This window comes from Spodoptera frugiperda, chromosome 18, assembly GCF_023101765.2.
Source record: "Spodoptera frugiperda isolate SF20-4 chromosome 18, AGI-APGP_CSIRO_Sfru_2.0, whole genome shotgun sequence".
NCBI lineage: Eukaryota > Metazoa > Arthropoda > Insecta > Lepidoptera > Noctuidae > Spodoptera > Spodoptera frugiperda.
In genome coordinates this window covers 11,082,286-11,102,636 of record NC_064229.1, presented here as the reverse complement: position 1 = coordinate 11,102,636, position 20,351 = coordinate 11,082,286, and the positions used below count along the sequence as shown (strand labels likewise).

At 37.1% G+C, this 20,351-nt stretch overlaps 3 protein-coding genes across 5 annotated transcripts in view; 2 read left to right on the top strand and 1 right to left on the bottom strand.

The window, feature by feature from the left end:
* The first annotated feature begins 92 nt into the window (after positions 1 to 92).
* On the top strand, positions 93 to 9,923 carry LOC118278228 (uncharacterized abhydrolase domain-containing protein DDB_G0269086). Of its 2 annotated transcripts, XM_035597353.2 has the most exons (7): positions 93 to 198; positions 443 to 492; positions 2,882 to 3,390; positions 6,318 to 6,521; positions 7,080 to 7,176; positions 8,916 to 9,442; positions 9,686 to 9,923. In XM_035597353.2, the coding sequence occupies exons 2-6, from the start codon at positions 459 to 461 to the stop codon at positions 9,425 to 9,427; spliced, it is 1,356 nt and encodes a 451-aa protein (XP_035453246.2). In that variant the 5' UTR covers positions 93 to 198; positions 443 to 458; the 3' UTR covers positions 9,428 to 9,442; positions 9,686 to 9,923. The 2 variants fall into 2 exon arrangements, with proteins under 2 accessions (XP_035453246.2, XP_035453247.2); XM_035597354.2 differs by lacking the exon at positions 8,916 to 9,442.
* Positions 9,924 to 10,604: 681 nt separating this feature from the next.
* Positions 10,605 to 15,511, top strand: LOC118278175 (ribosome biogenesis protein NOP53). The gene is made up of 8 exons (XM_035597276.2): positions 10,605 to 10,800; positions 11,158 to 11,317; positions 11,741 to 11,954; positions 12,468 to 12,649; positions 12,982 to 13,101; positions 13,914 to 14,134; positions 14,734 to 14,930; positions 15,246 to 15,511. Exons 1-8 carry the CDS (start codon positions 10,679 to 10,681, stop codon positions 15,413 to 15,415), a joined length of 1,386 nt encoding a protein of 461 aa, XP_035453169.1. The 5' UTR covers positions 10,605 to 10,678; the 3' UTR covers positions 15,416 to 15,511.
* A 154-nt stretch (positions 15,512 to 15,665) lies between these two features.
* Positions 15,666 to 20,351, bottom strand: part of LOC118278119 (mucin-3A) — a 71,056-nt gene continuing 66,370 nt past the window's right edge. For both annotated transcript variants that reach the window (XM_035597195.2, XM_035597196.2), the window contains exon 8: positions 15,666 to 20,291. In XM_035597195.2, coding sequence (XP_035453088.2) covers positions 16,749 to 20,291 — 3,543 coding nt within the window. In that variant the 3' untranslated portion in view covers positions 15,666 to 16,748. The remainder of the gene's footprint in view (positions 20,292 to 20,351) is intronic.

Genomic DNA, 20,351 nt, shown 5'->3' with positions numbered 1-20,351 from the left:
TTCAATTCTTTCAATTTTCCAGCGAGCAGCTCTATAGAGATACCTCGTAGCAGTTGCTCTCTCGTGCCGTAGACTATTCACTATAAATACAAGTGATTTTTGTCCGAGTGTACATTGCCTCACAGACCGCACAGCGGGGCCTACCTACCCCCCAGCCTAAACCAAAAACATATTAAACATTTGTGAAAGTTTTGGAAGGTATTCAGTGAATTTTCGTGCTTAATTCTATCTAGATTTTCGTGTGATTTCGTGCTAAATTTTTGGCTAGATTTTTCTCTTAAATTTAATAATTTTCTGGATGTGTTATTAAATTATTTCTAATTTATGAATTAATTTCATCTAAATTAATTTTGCGCTTTTTTGAATTGCTTTGGTAAATTAATAATATTAATTTGTTAAATTAAATTGATGTAAATTAAGTGCTGTATCGGTGTCATTTCAGTTCGACTGTAGCGAAAATGAAGACGTTTTCAGCTGTTTTATTATGTATGGGTGAGTATTTATTTGTTTTATTTATCTAATAACCATAAATCTTATTTTAAAAACATAAGAAAATAATCTGGTTATATTACAGTGACGTTAATTTTACTTTTGCAACAATTTAAAAATAATTTTAAACTAATAATTAAAATAATTGATAATCAATAAAAAATAATATTATCCATAAATCAAAATTAAATCTACTCTACAATTTTAGAAATAAATGACAATAATTTTCCTATTTTTCTGTTACTTTTGAGTGGGTATTTAAATTTTTATTTGTATTGACAATTTAAAATTATAGTATCATTTTAACAATTTTTCAATATTTATTAACTAGAGTGATAAAACATCTCTTTAATTACCTTCGTTAAATATTCAAAGATAATCTTGAATTAAGTTAACACAACAAATACCTGATACATGAATAATATTTTTTATCAAGTCCAAAAGTGTGCACCAAAAATCTATCGTCAGAAAAGGAGACAAATTCCAATGACTAAAGACCCAAACAAACAAACAGATCAACCTAAGTAATCCATCCATTATCTATTTAATATCACGTTCACCAACAGTAGAAACAAACAATAATACACTTTTAAAATTAAAATTACTAATACAATTTTACCAATACGTACATAGTGCATTCATATGCTGCCGATACATAACGATGCATTAAAACTGCGTGTCATATCCGTTTCCGCAACATTTCCATGTAAAATAATGAAACCCGAGGAAAATAACGCTACAGTACCGCACGAGGTTTTTATCGACTGAACTATTTTACTTACGAACTGAAATATACTGAAAATTACAGTTATCTTATCATCAGTACCTAGATCTATCTTGATTTTAATTATTGATTAAAGTAAGTTGTTTTCTTAGTAAAATCTCATCAGATGGTTGTAGATAATTTTTCTGTGCTGCAAATTCTGTACTTGAAATTAGGGTAACTCGGGAGAAGTCATCGGATGATTTTTCCCGTAAAATTAAAAAGATGGGTAACTAAAGTGAATGAGTAGTTACATATCTAAACTACTGTTTTGAGCTTTAAGATAAAGAATTAAAAATATCTCTTTAACTGGAAAAGATATTTCATGATTTAGTGAGAGATAAAATTATTTCGCCTCTAGCATAATTATCTATTTTAGGAGATAATTATTCCTAATTCCTATAATGTCTTCCGCGAAATGAGATAAACAGCATAATAACTTTACATGGAACTTTTAAAACATCAATATTTAGATATATTTATCATCTCCATCACTCGTTGATACATTAATGGAACTACTATATCTATAATGAAAAAAGTCAACATTATCATGCATGTCATCGACTCAAAAACGGACATCAGAATCAGATAAATATTAAACCTAAGTCACATAATATTTAAGTACCTACCATTTAGTCCAAGTACTAAGAAATTAGTCAATAGTAATTATAAAAGTTATAGATCAAAAATTAAAAGTAATTACATACAATTATATCACGTTATCGTCTTTATATAAGCTAGAAATAATGTAAATAGTAATTCGGGCGTTAGGAAGTGCGCCTGCGCACGTTTCCTCACGCAAGATCGTTTTACGCATTCACTCGGTTAGTTTTACGCATGAGCAGGTTAAATACTTGGTCTATTAGTTAACATAACTACTTACTATATGTACCTACTGATTATTAATGATATAAAGATTTACAGACAGTTTTCAGGGGATAAAAATTACTACTGGCCCTACCTAGGTTTATAGGCTTAGCAAAATAGAAAAGTTTAAGAAAAAACACTATTTTCCCGCTGGAAAAAAATAGTAATATTTGGACCGAGTTTATGTAAAACAAAATTTAAAAATTTTACTAAAGTTTTTCCTAATAAAATGCTGAATAATTTTCTATAGTTGGTGTGAAATTAAAATTGTTGGTACTTATTAGATAATACCACGTTAGGCATGAAACAAATATTTCACAGTACTTAGAAACGACTGTATTACAGAATTAATGTTACAAGTTTTTCACACAGAGCTTATTCTTTTTCCATAATTAATTAATCGGTTCGAAGATATGCAAGAAGTAGAGTAATTAATGTTATCGAGTAAATAATACGCGTCTTAATAAAATTAATTGAAATTGGGTTCAATCGGACCGTAATGCAAGCGTTTCTCAACATTTTCTTGTTATTTCAAAATGTGTCCTTCCACCAAAGTTATTATAGTTGAAAGTCATGTGACAAACATTTTTAATTGTGTACTTACACTAACTGTCACCAGTGAATGTTGTTTTGTAATAATTAAGTCAAGACGCGAAGGATTTTCAAGACAATCATGTTGTATTATGAAATTATGCTTGCCCTTACTGTTTACAATAGGTATCATGTAGTACCTCATTAACCCTAATTCGTAAATTGTTCCAGGCACACTCTCCCTGGCGGCCGCAGCTCCAGCGAACCGCGACAGCTCCCCCATCGAGTATGAGTACGACTACGACCACGCGGCACAGCAGTCACAGCCAGCCCAGCAGGCCCAGGAGCCCCAGGAGTCCGCCAGCCACTACGACGCCTACATCCGCGACGTTAAAGCTGCAGCCAGCGGCGGCAATGGCGGCAAGAAGGGCTTCAGTCAGGGCAGTGGTCTCAGGACCATCGCCGTAGGCTCCGCCAACCAAGCTAAGACTGCTCTCGGAAACCAAGCTGCCGCTGGTTACCAAGCTGCCTACGTGGCCAAGAACACTCTCGCCCAGTCCGCTGCCCAAGCCAGTGCCACGGCCCAGGCTGCCCTCGCCGGCAAACAGGTCCTCCTCTCAGGTTTAGAACAGCAAGTCAGAGATGCCAAGGTCGGACTCCAGGGTGAAGAGATGCAGCTGCAACAAGCTAAGAGAGCCGCCCAGGCCGCCGCCAACGCCGCCCAGCAAGCTATGCACCAGGTAGGTGCCACTTAGCAATTGGTTTCAACAACTCTTGTTATTACAAACTTAATACATTCAAACCTTTTTTTGCAAAGCAATAAAAATGGCAATCACAAGTGAAACGCACTTCCCGGCCACGGCCAAACTGCGCTCGTTACTCAAAAAATGCAAATAATTTTTATAACAATTGAGCAAACTTATCCAGTACTGTTCACAATAATTTTGGCAATGAACTAATTAAAAAAACTGAAGGCACGCTGACAGCTTTTTGTTGCAACGGTAACGCAACTGTAACACTAAGAGTGATTTTTACGAATAAATAAATTAAATAAAAAATGGAAAAATCCGACAAACAAAAAACTCGTTGTGCAAATCGCTACAAATGAGTTTTAAGAAAAAAATAATATAAAACATTGAAGAAAGATATCAGAAAGTCAATTATAATTACTGAGTTACGCAATGGCGCGGTCCACTTGCTTTGGGAAATGAATCGATCGTTCAATGGTCGTTTTGTTACAATTGCAGTAAGTGGTATAACACACTGTTGTGTGCCACCAATTGGTAACACAACTAAACACGTTGACAAAAAGCCTATTATAGTAATATGTTATATAGCAATATAGTTATATAACTGATATGTAATGTTTAAATTAGATCATTCACAAATTAATTTATATAAATTTCAAAATGGATCATGGGTTGGTAATATCGATGTAATAGCATAAAATCAACTCAATAATTTTCAATTGCGATGGGATCGTAAGATAGCTGCTTACGGCATCTCATCAATATTGATTAAATATGAATTATATTGAATTTGATAATTTCAGACCAAATCATTAACTAAAGAATGGAAGAAGGATAGGATAGAGGGTCGGAAGTGGGAACCATGTGGTCGGCAGTGGACGATTGATTTGTAAATAATTTTGACAGTTGCATTAACTTGCAATAACACCTTGACCCGATTGAAAAAAATAAGTCCTGATTCTATTATATAGAAAATTGATTAAAGACAGAACACATGAACCGTAACCGATACAAACTTCAAACGTTTGTGCAAAACGAACGCAACCAATGTACAACTCCCGCGCAAAATAATTGCAATTCAGTTTCAAAATGTTACGTGACAAATAGTGAACGAAAATATATTATTTATTCGAACTTACTTAGCAATGCCATGTAATTGATTTACTTTATGTTATGGTGTTTAGTAATACTAACCAAGTAAAGTACGAAAAACTTAGTTCTTGCAACAGTTTAATCTTGAGAAAGAGTTAGCGATCTGTTTACTAATCATGTTGTAATGGCCGAGTATTTCTCTGGATAAAGTAAACTGATAAAGAAATAGTAGATAATTAGATTATCTACTTGATTGTTCTCAGAATCAGGTGATCAGTAATCTGTTCGATTTAAGAAAAGATCCAAAGGCTGATCAATGTTACGACATTTCCATAGAAAAAGTTGTAGATTGGCATGTCAACAGTCATGGTCACTTTAGTTTACAAATAGAACTTTACAAGAAGATATTTAAAGAAGCAGTTCGGATGACAGATATTGTGCCCAATTACGTTAATTGTTTATAATATTGAGGCAATTATTAAGATTATGTAAAATGGCGTGTTTTAACAAATAAAATACGTTGCATTGAATGCTCCAGTAAAGACTGCGTATTGACTAATTTGGTCTAGACAACCGTTGACCGATTACCATAATCCGATGGTTATATAACGGTTGCACTTACTATTGTTACATTACTTGCTATTTCTGCTGTTTGTCAAACATCTTGTTATCCATATCTTAGTAATCAAGTTACACTGAATATTTGTAACCAAATTAGCGTCACGATATAATTTGACAAAGCTTGAAATTATTGAGGCAATGCACTCTCCCACACCTATGAAAAAATATATACTTAGAAAAGTGTCCCAATGGATTGTCACAGGCCGTTAAAGATGACATTATACACATTTCACTAATTCCTCATTTCCTTGCGATATTTTTTATCATATCATTAACGAGGTGTCTTTTCTCTATTTATTTAAAAAAATCTCAACATTCGGAGAGTATAATGAATCTTTATTTTTATATATCATCCCATTTGCAAACCAATTTTAACCGATGTAAAGTGGGTTATCTCTCTCTTATTCTAAGTGAAGATTAATCAGATGTTCCTCCTTCTTAAATATAAACAATGGATAAAAGCAATTTAGCAATTTATCTATAAAAAAATGTCACCTACTTAAACTCTCGTCCTTGAATCACTCCACTCCATCCTAAGTTAGCAAGAATTTAAGAAACCCAATCAAGAAACCGAAACGGTACCGATCGTAATATTTTGCAAGCAAACTTTATCGTTCTTCAGCTGTTTGCGACACGTTTTTAATTATAACAACGTTCCGGTCCATTTTGTATCTTTATTGTGATTTAGATATTATTTAAATTGCTGTTGAAAGTCCAAGGTCTTATATTGGAGACAGTCTTTTTTCTCTCATTAGCAACTTTCATATTAATTATGCCAGTATTATTATAGTTCCGGATTTCATTGCAATTTGTTTCCCTGTTCTTTCATTTGTATGGTAATGAGTATCTTGTGGTCACATGATGCAATATGATCGTAACATTGTAACCAATACGTGTTCCTGTCGGTTCATGGTTGAAGATTGTTCGTTGAACTTGAAACTTTCGCTCTCAGTATCTTGTAATCATTAGACATGCTCTATTTTGTTATGGCATTCTGAATCTTCTTCTAAGATTGTATGGAGTTTATGGTTTTTTATGGGACTATTGTGACATCCCCCAGCTTCTATTAGAAAAGCATTTCAATTACTTATTTGTTTTACAATAATCCAGGATCATTTCTGGAACTCAGCCGAAATCTTGACCAATTTAAGATTAAAATAGATCCCTAAGATGCGAATCTTCATTAACTATTTGTAATATCCTAGGTGAACGTAATCCAAGCTGCCTTGAACGCTGCCCAAGCTACATCAGAGAACGCCAACGAAGCAGCCTCTCAGGCTGCCGGTGAACTCGGTGCCCAGACCGCCATGGTGGGAGCTGCCAGACAGAGGCTGCATGCTCTCCAGGAGCAGCTTCATGGAGTCAGGATCGACTTCGAGGCCACACAGGCGGCGGCGAGAAAGGCTCAGGTATGGAGAAACACTTAGGAATTATAATTTTCTTTTACCATGATAGTCTTAAAGGTGAAAAAATGTGGTTAATATCCCAGATTTTGGATTTTGATTCCATATGGATACTTAGTAGTAACCAAAGTCGATACGTAGGAAATTTTATGAAGCTTTTAGTTTCAAATAATAATGAATACTGTTTCCTTGAACAGGAAGCGCAACGGAACTCAAAGGCGTACATTATTGAGGATATTACTATTTCCATGGTCTACTGAGACGTGGCGGGAGATGTATTTATTTTGTTGTTGGCTTGTTCATTGGTTCCTTTGAATAAAACTTGTTGATCTCATTTTTCTTTCTTTCTTTTTCATACTTCGCCTGCTGACTTAAACTGGAGTTATTTGAAGGATATTTCTTTTTATTTCTTATGCATATATCCTATGCACTTCTTATTAGAGTTAGGAGTAATCAATCAGTCTCTTAAATCAGGATAGTCGTCATTAGTATCCTCATTTTAGGCACAAATCTTGGATTTATATCTAGTTGTATACTTACTAAAATAATTTTCCCTTTTTCCAGGCGGCAGCTCAACAGGCTCAGGCTAACGCTGCTGCAGCTGCAGCGAAGGCAGCAGCGGCTGGACTTGGAGGCCAGCACAAGGACTCGTCTCACGAAGGTACGGCGCCCGAGCAGTACCAGGCTGCTCCTCAGAGCCAGAGCCAGGAACAGGACGCTCACGAATACTATCAGCTACAGTCGGACTACCACCACTAGTAACAATAAGGTTTTAGGTGTCTGAGTTCTGAGATTCGAAGGAGTTTTTTGGTTTGTTGATTTTTGTTCCTTTGTCTATTATTTCAGTTTTATTTGTCTTTATGTTCCTTACCTCTTTATCCATTTCATTTTCTTCTGTCATTTTCATTGTGTTTTCTACCGATATCTTTATTTTTTCCTGAATTCATTAATTCCTGTCTAAATTACTTTTGATTGACTACTTTCTTCTTCTTTCTTTTTACCTATTTTCTTTTCTCACCCAAAATCAACAAAGTAAAAAAGTTTGAGAATCTCAGAACATTAGCTATAGTTAATATTAGGATAGGGTACTTTAGCATTAAAATATTTATTTCACACATTGCATATCCTATTCTAATGTTAGCTTACAAGTAGTACGAGTAACGTCTGCTACGATGTAAATAAAATGTTTTCTCTTTTTAGTTAGGAATGCTTCAACATCGAGTTATGTGATATCTGTTATGTTTTCCATTTTTTATACTCTTTTATACTTAAAAGGTCCCAAGTGGTTCCTATTTTGTTTGTGTAACAGATAAGTTATACTTACCGCATAAATATTTGAGGTGATGCCCAAAATGGCAAACGAAATTCTGTAACTTAACAACGCAACCAAGCAGCGACTAAAGTAATGTTTGCTGTGTAGTTACTGCAACGTGTTGCATGACGCGCTGCTTGTTGCGCTGCGAGTTACGTAACACAGTTCACTTTGATACTAACATCATAATTAAGTGCGATGTCTCAAAGCCATAGTGTCGACAGAAAGTGTGAAAAAATAAAATATTGTTTTTGTTACTTCTGTTTTTTCAATATTATGATCTTGACTGATGACTATCTTGACTGTGACTGCTTCTGACTATTACTTGACATCTCACTTAATACTTGACTGGACTAACACGTAACATAACTACCCTTCCTGTATGTCTCTCACATTTGTTATAAAAATGACTTAAGTATAAAATATTATATTTAGAGTGCCTTAGTACAAAAATACAGTTGAACTGTAGAAAAATGGCATTCATTTATTTATTTAAGTATTAATGGGCCTTTAAGTAAAGAAAAAACCCAAATAAGGTTTTTTCCGATTACCATTAATAGTATCAACATAAAACTGTTGGACTATTCTGTAATTGTAAATTTGAAACTATCGATGTGAACTCGATTGCGGTCCGCCATGTCATTGGTTGTGAGAATTATCTCGACCAATGACGGGAAGAATGCGATCAAGCTCACTTCGAATGTTTCTAATTGACAATTACAAAATACATACATAGAAAAGACCTTTCAGAATTCTCCTCACACTAACAATATTTACTCTAAGTCTTTGCACCTTTAATTTAGGAACTAAGTATTTATAAAAAGTAATTTTAATAACTTCAGTACGGAAGCAGTTGGTAAGTATTCGACACTCTTAGTTTCACCCTGCACCTTATATTCTACTGCACGTCTTCTCTTCCCAATATCATGCTTCTACTCTTCCTGTAACAAGCTAATTTCCTTAATTTTATACAAAACATGGATACGCTTGCGAGTAGTACCCCGACATTGGCTAAACCTATGGCTTTGTCTCATGGCTCGTCAGCGAATCATGGAGATTCGTAAAGCGAGATCTTTCGTATATTTCAGAGTGGGCCAGCTCGGACCAGGATCCCATTCAAGTGACCAGCGAACAACCCTTGCACCTCCACGAAGAACCACTGCTCACCACAGCCCCAGAATCAATTCACGCTCCCATTGACAGCAATGCATTAATAACAAAAGCAATCACATCACTTCAAAAAACACTGCATTCGAAACCAAACCAGATCGACCTCGATACACCCATCGATTTCCAGTTCCAGCCGTTCCAATCCGCTTTCAACCAGTTTAGATTCAAACCTTTGCCGGCTAAGTCGCAAAAATTAGCCACAAACCCATTTCTGTCATATGCTAAACAGGTTAAAGTAGCCCCTAAGCCTACTAAATTAGTACCTAAGCCTGCCAATTTAGTTGCTAAGCCAACTAAGGTAGTAGTCGCTAAGAACGTTGGGAAGATATTCCCCGATGCTTATATTAATTTAGATAGCTTTTTCAAGGATAACAAATTATCAAGTCAAAGTAATTACGCGAAGCAATTCGGATTTTATAAATGGAAGTAGGAGAAGTGACAAGAGGTAGGTCCTCATAGTAAGTTCATCATTCCTTTGCTTGTCCCATTACACACCAAGGTTATGGCCCTTGTAACATCATTTTATTTATGCCATATTTTTTTTTTATTCATCATTACTTAATATTTATTTACTTATTTAGTTACACACTATTTGTAAGTGCACATAACAGTTAACGATCTTTTAAATACAAGCTCATAATTTTTTATTGCCTGGCAAAAGTTTAAGAGGAGTTACTTCTGTCTGTAGCGCCAGCGAAAGAAGAGCTGCAGGCGGCCGCGCCGGAGGAGGAGGAGGAGGAAGAGGGCGACGCCGAACAAGAAGAGGAGGAAGAAGAGGATTGCGAAGAAGAGAAGAAGAAAAAGTAGATTATGCCAAATAGTTAAATGCCATTTATTAGTGCGAGTGCGATGTCTGCATAGCTGTTAATTTTTTGTTACTTAATTTTAAGGATGTTGTAGTAATAAAATAAATTAAGTAAATCATTTTTAGGTATTTATTTTACACTGAACAGAACCTAATTTATTGAAGAGACAGATCTCAATGTTATTTGTTGGTGCCTTGAAATAAATTTGAAGGATATGAAGTGGTTAATTTATAGATTTTGTATTTTTATTTCTCCTTTATCTACTAGTAAAAAGCCAGCTAAATGCAAGTCAGACTCACGCGCGAAGAGCGGATTTTTATTTTATTGTTTTTTGTAGTGGGAAAATTATACGATGACTTCTCTCGTCTTAGTCGAGGAGAGAGGGAGTGATAGACTCCTACTGATTAAAAACCACTCCATTCCCACTCCTGCTTTTCGAGCTGGACCCGCTAGGTAGTCCGCAGCTCCAAGTCGGCATTTAAAACGAGTAGGATAGGTAGTAAGATATTGATGATATAAATGTCGTGTAGCGCCATCTATTGACATATGGCGGCACTTTATTGACAACTACGTTCCGTTTATTGCAATGCACAACTTCACCTAAAATTGTTTATTAATAAAAAAAACTAACAAAACAATTAATGCAAGTCAACTGATGGCATTCTCTCAGATTATTGCCTTATTTAAAGATGTATAAAATATTAAATCCAGAAAAGAATGAAATGACAGTAAACATAAGTAAAGATAGTAAGCGATCAGATTTAAAGTTGACGTTCCATGTAACGTGTTGTGATTAACGGAACGTTCCTTTCAAAACGTGACAGACGTCTGCGTCAACACATGTTAGCAGAGAAATATTAAATAATTATTTAAAAATGTCTGTCGTTAAGAAGAAGAAGCGTGTTTCAAAGAAGAATAAGAAGGCGTGGGGAAAATACAGTGATATCCGTGATGTCGAGGAGTTCTTAGAAGATCAGAGATTGGAAGAGCGATTGGGGTGAGGTTATGTTTACATCATGTGCTCAACTATTTTTGTGTTTATTTCTGTTAAAATTGTCCTAATAATACATTATTTGAGTAGTTTTATTGTGGAATCTTCTATAGCAAGCGCAAATACTTGATATAGAACTGCTAAGTATATGTAATTAGACAATTACTTCCCTTTTAAAATGCCATATACTGCCTGAATATTCTCTCATAAATTACCGCACCGCTGGAAAAGTATTACGTTTTATATGCTAAATAATATCATGCTGTAAAACAATACATTTTAGCAGTAGTCGTAGTAGTAGTAGAAATTCATAAAACATTGCATTGCTTCATATTTCGTAACATTTGCGTGCAAATTTTGCAGTAAGTTTGAGACGAAGCCAGACAGTGAGCTGTTCGTGGTAGACACTGCAGGCGACAACGATGAGGTCGAGGACAAGAAGCCAATCTCACACAAACTACAGAAGCGGGCCAAGCTGAAGGAATTGCCAAAATGTTTTGAAGTTTTATTGCCCACTTCTAAGGTAAGCTATCTTATTAAATACTTTATATCAATTTTGTACTATTGACATAACTGTTTTAGTAAATTCAGGTAACAGAATATACTTAATTTATTCATATTAGGAGAATCATAACAACTAATGCAAAATTGACACAACAACAAGCATAGCTGCATGAAGTTTACATTATCTTAGAAGAATTAGAAGTTAGAATACATATTTAAAACAAAAACAAATATAGTCGACTCTTGTCAAATCTTTGATAATTCAAACCTCTGAGGTCCCTAGAAAATCTCTTTATATTTCGAACTTAAACATTTTTGTCTAGAACTAAATTAGGTTTCGATAATATTTGTTATTGCATTAATGAAGCTACATTCATTGTTAATATTTGTTAATAAACAATATAATTAGGAAATGTTTTTAAATATAAAATTTATCTTACAGGTACAAGACCCAAATGCAAAACGCAACCATGTAAATCCGATTGGATTTAAACCAACAGCTTTGAGCAAATTGAAACAAAAGAAGTTGGAAGAGAAAGGAGTGTTTGAGAAGAAGTTGCAAGAAGCTAAAAAGAACAGGCAATTGGCTAGAGACAAGAAGAGGAAGGCTAAGCAAGTTAGACAGAACTTCAGCAAGGACCTTTGGGGACAGGATTGTAAGTAGCTTCTGAAAAAGTATAAGAGTAGTGAATCAGTGAATTAAGTAATAAAATATCTTGACTTGATCTAGTCGCATTTTGTATAGGGTTTCCATAGTTAATTCAGTTAGTGTGTGATTTTGCTGTCATGTTACCAAAGCTCTGATAAAATTGTGAAAAGGTTAATTGTGGACAACACCTTATAATATAAGTGACACCAGGCATTGGCCTGTTGCACTCAAAAGACACATCTAAGCTCAACACATCTGATTATAGTCCAACAAAAGATTACAGATAAAAGAACAATTTTTGGTGAAGCCATAACAATAGTTTCTAAAAATATACTGGAGTGTGTATGATGTGTAACAGATTTTTATTGCATATAAGTGAGGCTAGATTGCTATGATAACACATTTAGTTTGATCCTTAACATGTCTAATTATTTATTTATTTATTCAATTGATTAGTGCTCCTTCATTGAAAGACAAATACTTAGTTCTCCCCATCAATATGACAAAATTTCTTCCACAGTACCAGAATCCAAAGGTATACCAGAAACCTTGGTGGATGAGTTCATATCCCCAGAAGCACAGCTGCACAACGTGCTACCAACACAGAGACTCCGGCCCAAGCCGCCGCTAGCCAAGACTGTGGTCACCAGGGCTGCGGTGGAAGCTCCTCATCCAGGAGTCAGTTATAATCCTTCGTACCAGGTTAGTATCGAAATTATTTGAAGAGCTATAATATGGTAAATGAGCTAATAATACAGTTTTGTTTATCGGTGCTAATGTAGGTGTTCAATACTTAATCTCTAAAATTAGATTTCTTGACAGCTATTAAGATCAAGAGCCTCAAAGACTTTAAGCTTTTAACTTAAAATAATGGTTTATTCACGTAAATGTCTGGAGAAAAAGCTTTTCTAGTTTTGAGTCACAGAGGGACTCTTTATCATGAGCCTGTGCAGACGTGTGACGTCGCACTATTCCTGCACCTTTTATTTTCTGATCTTTTATGTATACTAACATCCAACGTTGCCTTACTCCAGGAACATCAAGAGCTGCTGCAGCAGGTGGGCCAGCACGAGATGAAGATGATGAAGCGCGAGGCACACCTCAACCGAGTCACCACCGGCATGTTCCGCCGCGTCACGCAACAGGAGAAGGAGGTATGTTGCTTTTTTAATGTCGCCCCCGCACTAGGTCTTTCTCTTGTGTCATGGGTGCGTTTACAAACATACACATGACACCCAGACCCGAAACAACAATTTGTGGATCACACAAAGAGTTGCTTCGTGCGTGAATCGAACCCGGTACAAGTTACTTGGGAGCCGGCTGCTAAGCCATCGCACTAACCATGCAGTCAATTATGTCTTGTTTTAAAAATAAAACGTTTTGTATTAGTGAGTAGAGGTTTATTATACGGAGGAAAATGAATCTGGGATCTGGAACTTGGGAAAACCAATTTAGGTTCGATGTATGATATATATATTGAGATGAATAAAAGTTCAATTCCCGAATAAAATATTATATTGTTCACCAAGGATACAAATAATTATTACATAAAAGTCCAACCCGGTACACCGTTACGCGAAGACTAAATCAGAGTTTTATATTTAAGAAAGGCATAGGAACATGATATGACGCCCCACACACACAGCCATGCACAATGTTTACATAAGTGTGTATGTGAGTGTCCCTACACCAATGTTTTTTATAATATAAGCTATCACTACCGCCCATGGACCCCCGAAACACTAGAGGACGTACAAGGTGCGTTGTGGGCCTTTTTGGGGTTAGGAATTTCAGGGTTGTTGGGGAATCAGGTATAAAATTTAATTTTAGTTTATATTTGTATCATTCATTAATAAGCCGCCAGTCCATTGCGGTTTACTGTTCTATAATCCTATAGTAAGATCTCAAACCACAAACACATCATTCAACATAATTCACCCATTTTAACTCATCCCCATCTTCCCAGAACCAATGGCGAGAAGAGATGAGTGCCGGCCTGCCTCAGCCTCACAACCCAGCCAATGACTCGGGCTCCGAGACAGACAATGAGTACAAGGCAGTGAATCCTCCAGTCAAGAACAAGAAGAAGGACCACAAAGCCAGAAGGAAACAACGAGAGAGATTGGAGGAGAAAGAGAGACTGAAGCGGGAGAAGATTGACAAGAAGAAGATTACTGATCTTTATAGGTGAGTTAGCTTTTGATTTTGTGACTAGGTATTTAGCTTCGATCCTCTGAGATAATGTCATTGAAACCATTTAAAGTCTTATAAAATGGGTCAAGTTTCTGCGCTAGAAGAAGAAGTCCTATCAGCTGATAGGACTTCTGTCTAGTCTAACATTAGGCTAGTATTTTTGGTCAATAGATTGTCCACTATGTTACACAATGTCTCCTGTAGCAATGTAATGCCCATCATAATAGATCCGTACCAGCAAGATTTAGATTTCAGCTATGATCCCACTGCAGGGCAAAGGCCGCCCCACTCCACACCCTCCTTCCACTCTTCTCTTTGTAAAGCTTTTGCAGCCAATGTCATAGATGTCGAGTTTGTTTCGCCATCTCTTTTTGTGTTTGCTGCGACGTCTGTGGGCGTTGAGCAGGGTTCACTCAGTAGTGAGTTTTGCCCACCACTCGTTTGACATGCGGCAGACGTGCCCAGATGAACCAGCAAGAGAGTACAAAAATGATATATTCTTCACCCTTGCACCTATTAAAACCACAAGTAACTATCATTACTAAAATCCTACCCAGAAAAATCTTCAACAATATGTTTACTTATCCTTTCAGGCTCCGTAAACTCCAGTCTACAATCCAGACCCGCGAACAGAAGCAAGCAGAAGAACGCGCGAAGCGTTTAGAGAAGCGAGCTGCTACTGAGGCTACTGCTTTACCCGCTCTCAGCGCTCACAAGACACCGGTCAAGGAACCTGACTTCGTGGACCCTAAGCAGCTGAGCGGAGACTTGAGGAATATACAGTCTACTAGTAAGTATAGTTTAGTAATGTATTCTTATCTTATATCTTTCTAATATGTATTTGGAACAAGCACCTAGCTTCACTGACAGACAGACTGATGGACAATTCAATTTGAGGTTTCAAAAATGCCTAATTAAGGATTAATTGGAATAAATGCTTTGACTTTATCTATTACAGAAAAGTAAATTAATCATGCTCATAATTGTATAAAATATTATTCGATTTCAACTACCAGATGACATTTGTTAGATTAGCCAGTGATATAACTCTGTCAAAAATAGAATTTCAACCTAACAGCTTTTAAAATAAAACCTATTTTTGTAGCAAACCTTCTCCGAGACCGGTTCGAGTCCCTCCAGCGTCGTGGTGCCCTCGCAGCCTCCAAGGTGATGATGAAGAAGAAGAGGAAACTCAAGAGTTACTTCAAACCAGGACACAAAGTCACTGAGAAGGATATCGAGAAATACGTCAACAGGAACGTAAAGAAGAAGTGATCCTATGTCTGGGACATAGAGTTGATTTTATCTTGTATAAGTGTAATGTAAATATGTGCATTAATTTGTACATTATTAAAGAACTATTTAAAGGTTTTTTGGTAGTTTTTTTTTATTATTACTGTACTGTATTTTGTATTGGAATTGTAGAATTTAAAAAAGTATAGGTATTTCATGCCAATTTAACTTGACGTTTCATCTTAGGTAATCATGAGTAGTATGCAGGGTTAGTAAAACAAAGACCAACAAATATTTTTATACAAAAATTTACTAAAAAAACATATCTAACATATAATACATCTAAAGATAGTCCACTTACAAGTATATTACAGAATGTCGTGGCTTTAACGAAATGTTTTATAATAATAATTAACGTAAACATAGCTTTGTAGGTAACTCAGTATACTAGCCTAGTACGTTTCCCTAAAAATAGGAAAATTAAACAATAAGATCGCTTATAAATTACAATACTATATGTAAGTCTATGTAGTCGAATTTCTTCAATAACAAAACGTAATAAGTTACTAGGGTAGAAGGTAAACGCTGCTTAGTAGAGCAATATGCACGCATTGTGATATTTTGTTGAATATTATTTGAGCTGTTTAATGAGTATTCTAAAATTTAATTTGATGATTATAATGATTATTTGAATTATTAATCTGTTATCGTCAAAAATTATACTTAAATAGTAAATTATATTAAGTATGACCGTAGGATGATTTTTCTAGGATCGTTTCTGGGCAATCATTTATTAGTAGTGATTGTTAGTGAGTATAGGTTGGCTGGATTTTATATTGGTAAACCTTCACGAAGGGTTCAACTGTTTAATAACTGATTATGATATTTATTATTTAAAATTTAATATCAAAGATGGTATTTTAAGTTTATCATATCATGTGCATAATGCTCTATTAACAGCTATTTAAAACATCATAATTTTCAGATTAGTGGCTGAAAATACTGACGATCTCCAATTTAGGTTGATAACGAATAAATTCTATCTACATAATCACATTTACACATTTATATTTAGGGTTTGGAATTACTTTACGTTTGATTTGTTTCGATTGTAACTTATTCTTGTGAAATAATTAGGTATTTCAATAATTTTGACAGATTTGTGCAGGATAATTTGAACTTAATATAATAAAGTGTGATTTCATTTCTTTTTGCTTTAGAAATTATGTAAAATTTTTGCCTTAGGTTGTTTACAAGATAAGTTACAAATCGGAACGTTCATTCTCTTAAAAACATCGAATTTACAAAATAAAAAATGTCGCACTGGACTCAACCCTAAATATAAAAACAAAGACCTTACGTTTCTAGAACATTCTCAACCCCACCGCGCCGCGATAGAGTATAGTGACCTTAATAGTTCTAAGGCTCTCGTGTCAGATGTGGCCTTCGTGTCACTAGGACCTGCCACCCTGGCCTCAGCTATGGGACTATCTACAAATGGTGTTTTAGTCGTGATCCTAGGTTCCACCGGCGTGGTCCTCACGTGGAACTTCTTGATACCTCTCCGACTAGCAGTGTTAGTTCTCAGTGGACTGAACGTAGTTGTAGCTGCCGCCTCCAAGTCTTCTGTCGTTTTAGCAGTCTCTGTTGTTGTACTAGTCTGTGCCACATTTGACAGAGAATTCACTGCACTAGGGTCGAAGTTTAAACTCTTCCCTCTTCTGTCTCCTCTTGTCTTTTCTATTCTGTCTGCTCTTCTGAGTACATTAGCCTCTGTGGTTGGTACCTCAGTCGTTTCTTCTTCCTTCGCAATGTCTTCCATATCCTTCTGAGAAACAGCCATTAAAGCTTCGAGTAAAGCCTTCTTCGATGCTTCAGCGGTAGTGTTATGGTCATCATCACAAGTCTGTATCAAAAGCAATATCAATCTCTTCACCGTCTTCGATTTCGTTTTCTTCATAACATTCATAAGTTTCTCCGTAGTAGTCGCGTTCATGATTTCTTTGGCCTTTTCTACCACTGTGTCGGTTATTGTGGTTAGATCTTGTGCTGGTTCTGTAGACGAATCCCTTAGTAACCTTCCTTGTCTTTCAAATTCTTTAGTTTCATGAGTGGATACTTCGAAGCTGACTGTTGGAGCGGCTGTCTGCTCTGTGGCGATATACTCAGTGGGAGTAGTTGCTGTGTTCGGAATATATGTGTTCTCTGATAGTCCTTGGTTTTGGTCTACCGCTGTGGCGCTCAAGCCATCGTTAAGTGTGATCGGGTCTATCACAGTGCTTTGCCAGTTACCGTATGCCGTGCTGGACCAACTTTGCTGGTTTATCGACTTGTCGCTGTCAGGAGAAGTGAACACGACTTCGGAGGCAGTCGGTGTGGTGGTGAAGGATTCGGTTTCTGTTACTCTAGCAGTAGTAGTTGGCTGTGTCGTCGTCTGCACAGTTGTGAGATCATCATCAGGAATCGTTGGAGCTTCGAGATCCTCGGCAGGTTTTTTGATCGGTTCAGCGTCGAAGTTTATTTGTTTGCCATGGCGGATGCTGTTTCCTTGTGGCGCAGCGAACGATTGACTGTGAGCTCTTTGCAATTCCTCTTCATTCTCCAACTCTACGCTTTCTGTCTCCGTAAAGTACACAGATGTTGTAGGGGGAAGCTCTGTAGTGGCTTTAATCTTCTTGCTCTCAAAATCATTAGTCGTGGATGCTGATGGGTCTATGCCCCATGCTGTAGGTAAGTTAGTAGCTTCAACATATTCGCTTAATGGTTTTCCTTCAGTTGAAACTGCATTTGTTCCGTATGGTGAATCATTAAGAGTCAACGCATTATTCTGGAAACCTCCATACTTATGAACTGAGTAATCAGCTTCAGTTGTTGGTGAAGGTTCATTGTGGTGGCTGCCCAGAGTATTGACGTTCACGGCGACTGTGTTGGTATACGATGGTGTTGTGGCAGCTGGAGTAGATGGCGATGTGTATGACGCTGATATCCTTCCACAGCACCTGAATGGGTTTCTGACGGTAGATAGAGAACTAAACGAGTTGTATGATGGGGTTGTGTATTCAGTGGCAGGTCTAGGAGTAGTTGTTTCCTCAGTGACCGGGTATGTCGTAGGGAAGCCTAAAGCTTTCGGCTCTCGCAAGTTTGATACAGGTGGTAGAGCTTTATGATCGTCTGAGAAACCTAATATTTCATCGTCTTCTTCGTTTACTGTTGTAGTAGGTTCAGTGTTAATAGATTCTTCAGTCGTCGTCAACAAGTCGCCGAACGAAGGATGAGTTGGTCTTATATCCGACAGAACCTTCCTGAACTGAACTGGGTCTTGTAGATAGGCAGATAACGCGTGTGTAAAGACTTGAGCCAATTCCCTGATTTGTGGAGAAGTAGCAATTGGGTTCTGACTCTGTTGGACAGACAGGTCCTCTACTAATTCGTTGTATGTTCCATTAGGATCTTCCCTTATTTCTTCCAACAGTTCAGCATTGGTCATTTGGTGACCAAAGAGGTTGCTGTATTTGTTTATTGTCTGACGGCTGAATAGAGCTGGTAGTACCTCCTCCATAGCCTCATATTCATCGAATGCAGGTGTCACGGTTTCTGCTTCTTCAGGAGTTGGAGTAGTTGACAAGTTATCTAAAGCTGTTGCGTAATAGATCGCTAGGCTATGTAAGGTTTTTGGTGTTAGAGATGGTGGTACGACTAAACCTGGCCTGTTGGGCTGGTCTCCGAAATATTTGTCAGTATTCGTTGTAGGGATAGTGGGTTCAGTGGCAGTAGGTGCATACCTGTCCAAGTTTAGTTTTCTCATCAGTCTTTCGCGACGTTCTTGGTAGGAAGGTTCCGTGGTAGTCTGAGTGGCGTGGTTAGTGGTGGAGTATACATCGTACCTGTCAGATGATGCTGTCTGGGTGTAAACATCGGCTCTAGTGGTGTGAGGGATCTTGGTAGCCGATTCGAAATTGTCCTTTGTGTTGCCAGTTGCTGGTTTTTCTGTCTCAAGATTGTCACTCCTAGCGGTAACCTGTTGAACTTTCTCAGTAGTAGTTGTCAATGACAAAGTTTTGTTCTTCTCCTTCTGCAGAAAACCTTTGAGTAGAGATACTCCTGGTCTGGTGTAAGGTTCTTGTTTTTCAATAATTGTGGAGTAACTCTTGGTGTATGGTATTAATGTTGGCCGTTTGGTCGTTGTTGGTTCTGCAGTTGACGGAGCCGATTTGTCACGGAAATCGTACAGAGTTGTCAAATTGGGATTAGATTTTGCTTTAGGTTTGACGGGAACATTTGGCGTGTATACTGGGTACGGTCTGTAGTTCTTGTTGTGGAAGTCCTGCAGATACTGTCGGTTGTTGTTGTTTGCAAACGCCGCCGTCTCAGCTGCAACCTGCATCTCTTTCAAACTGTAGTCAGGAGTACTTCTGTACACTGGAGATTCCGTGTAAGTGGGCTGTGTAGTTCTTGCTGGGATATTACCAAAGTTCGTGGAAATTAGTTGAACCAAACTCTTTCTTCTTTGTTCAAAGGCAGTTGTGGCGGCAGTTCTTTGCGTGGGGTTGAAGTTGTCAGTAAACAAGGCTTGGTAGGTCTTCACGGTTGCTTTAGGGATCTCGGTTGGTCTCTGCCTGCTCCTGAGCAGTCGTTCAGTCGTGCTGGGCACATTGACTGGCGTACGCCTGGACTCCGCCCTGATGTTGGTGTCAGCGCCGATTTGCTGAAGGTCCTGGTTCTTGCTCAGGCTCTGTGTGATCTTCTGACTCTTTTTCTGTTCGTTGGAGTAGTACTCGGCGCTGGATTCGTAGAGTGCTGGGGCGGAGGCGCAGTCCACCTTGAACCACCAGTCACATATGAGGTGCGACTGGCTGAAGATGGTGCCGTTGGGACAAAGGAACGAGATCTTGCGGGATGTGTCACAAATGTGGAATACCTGGAATTAATAAAGAACAATTATAGTTGTGGGGAAGTTTTTGAACAATTTACTATCGTA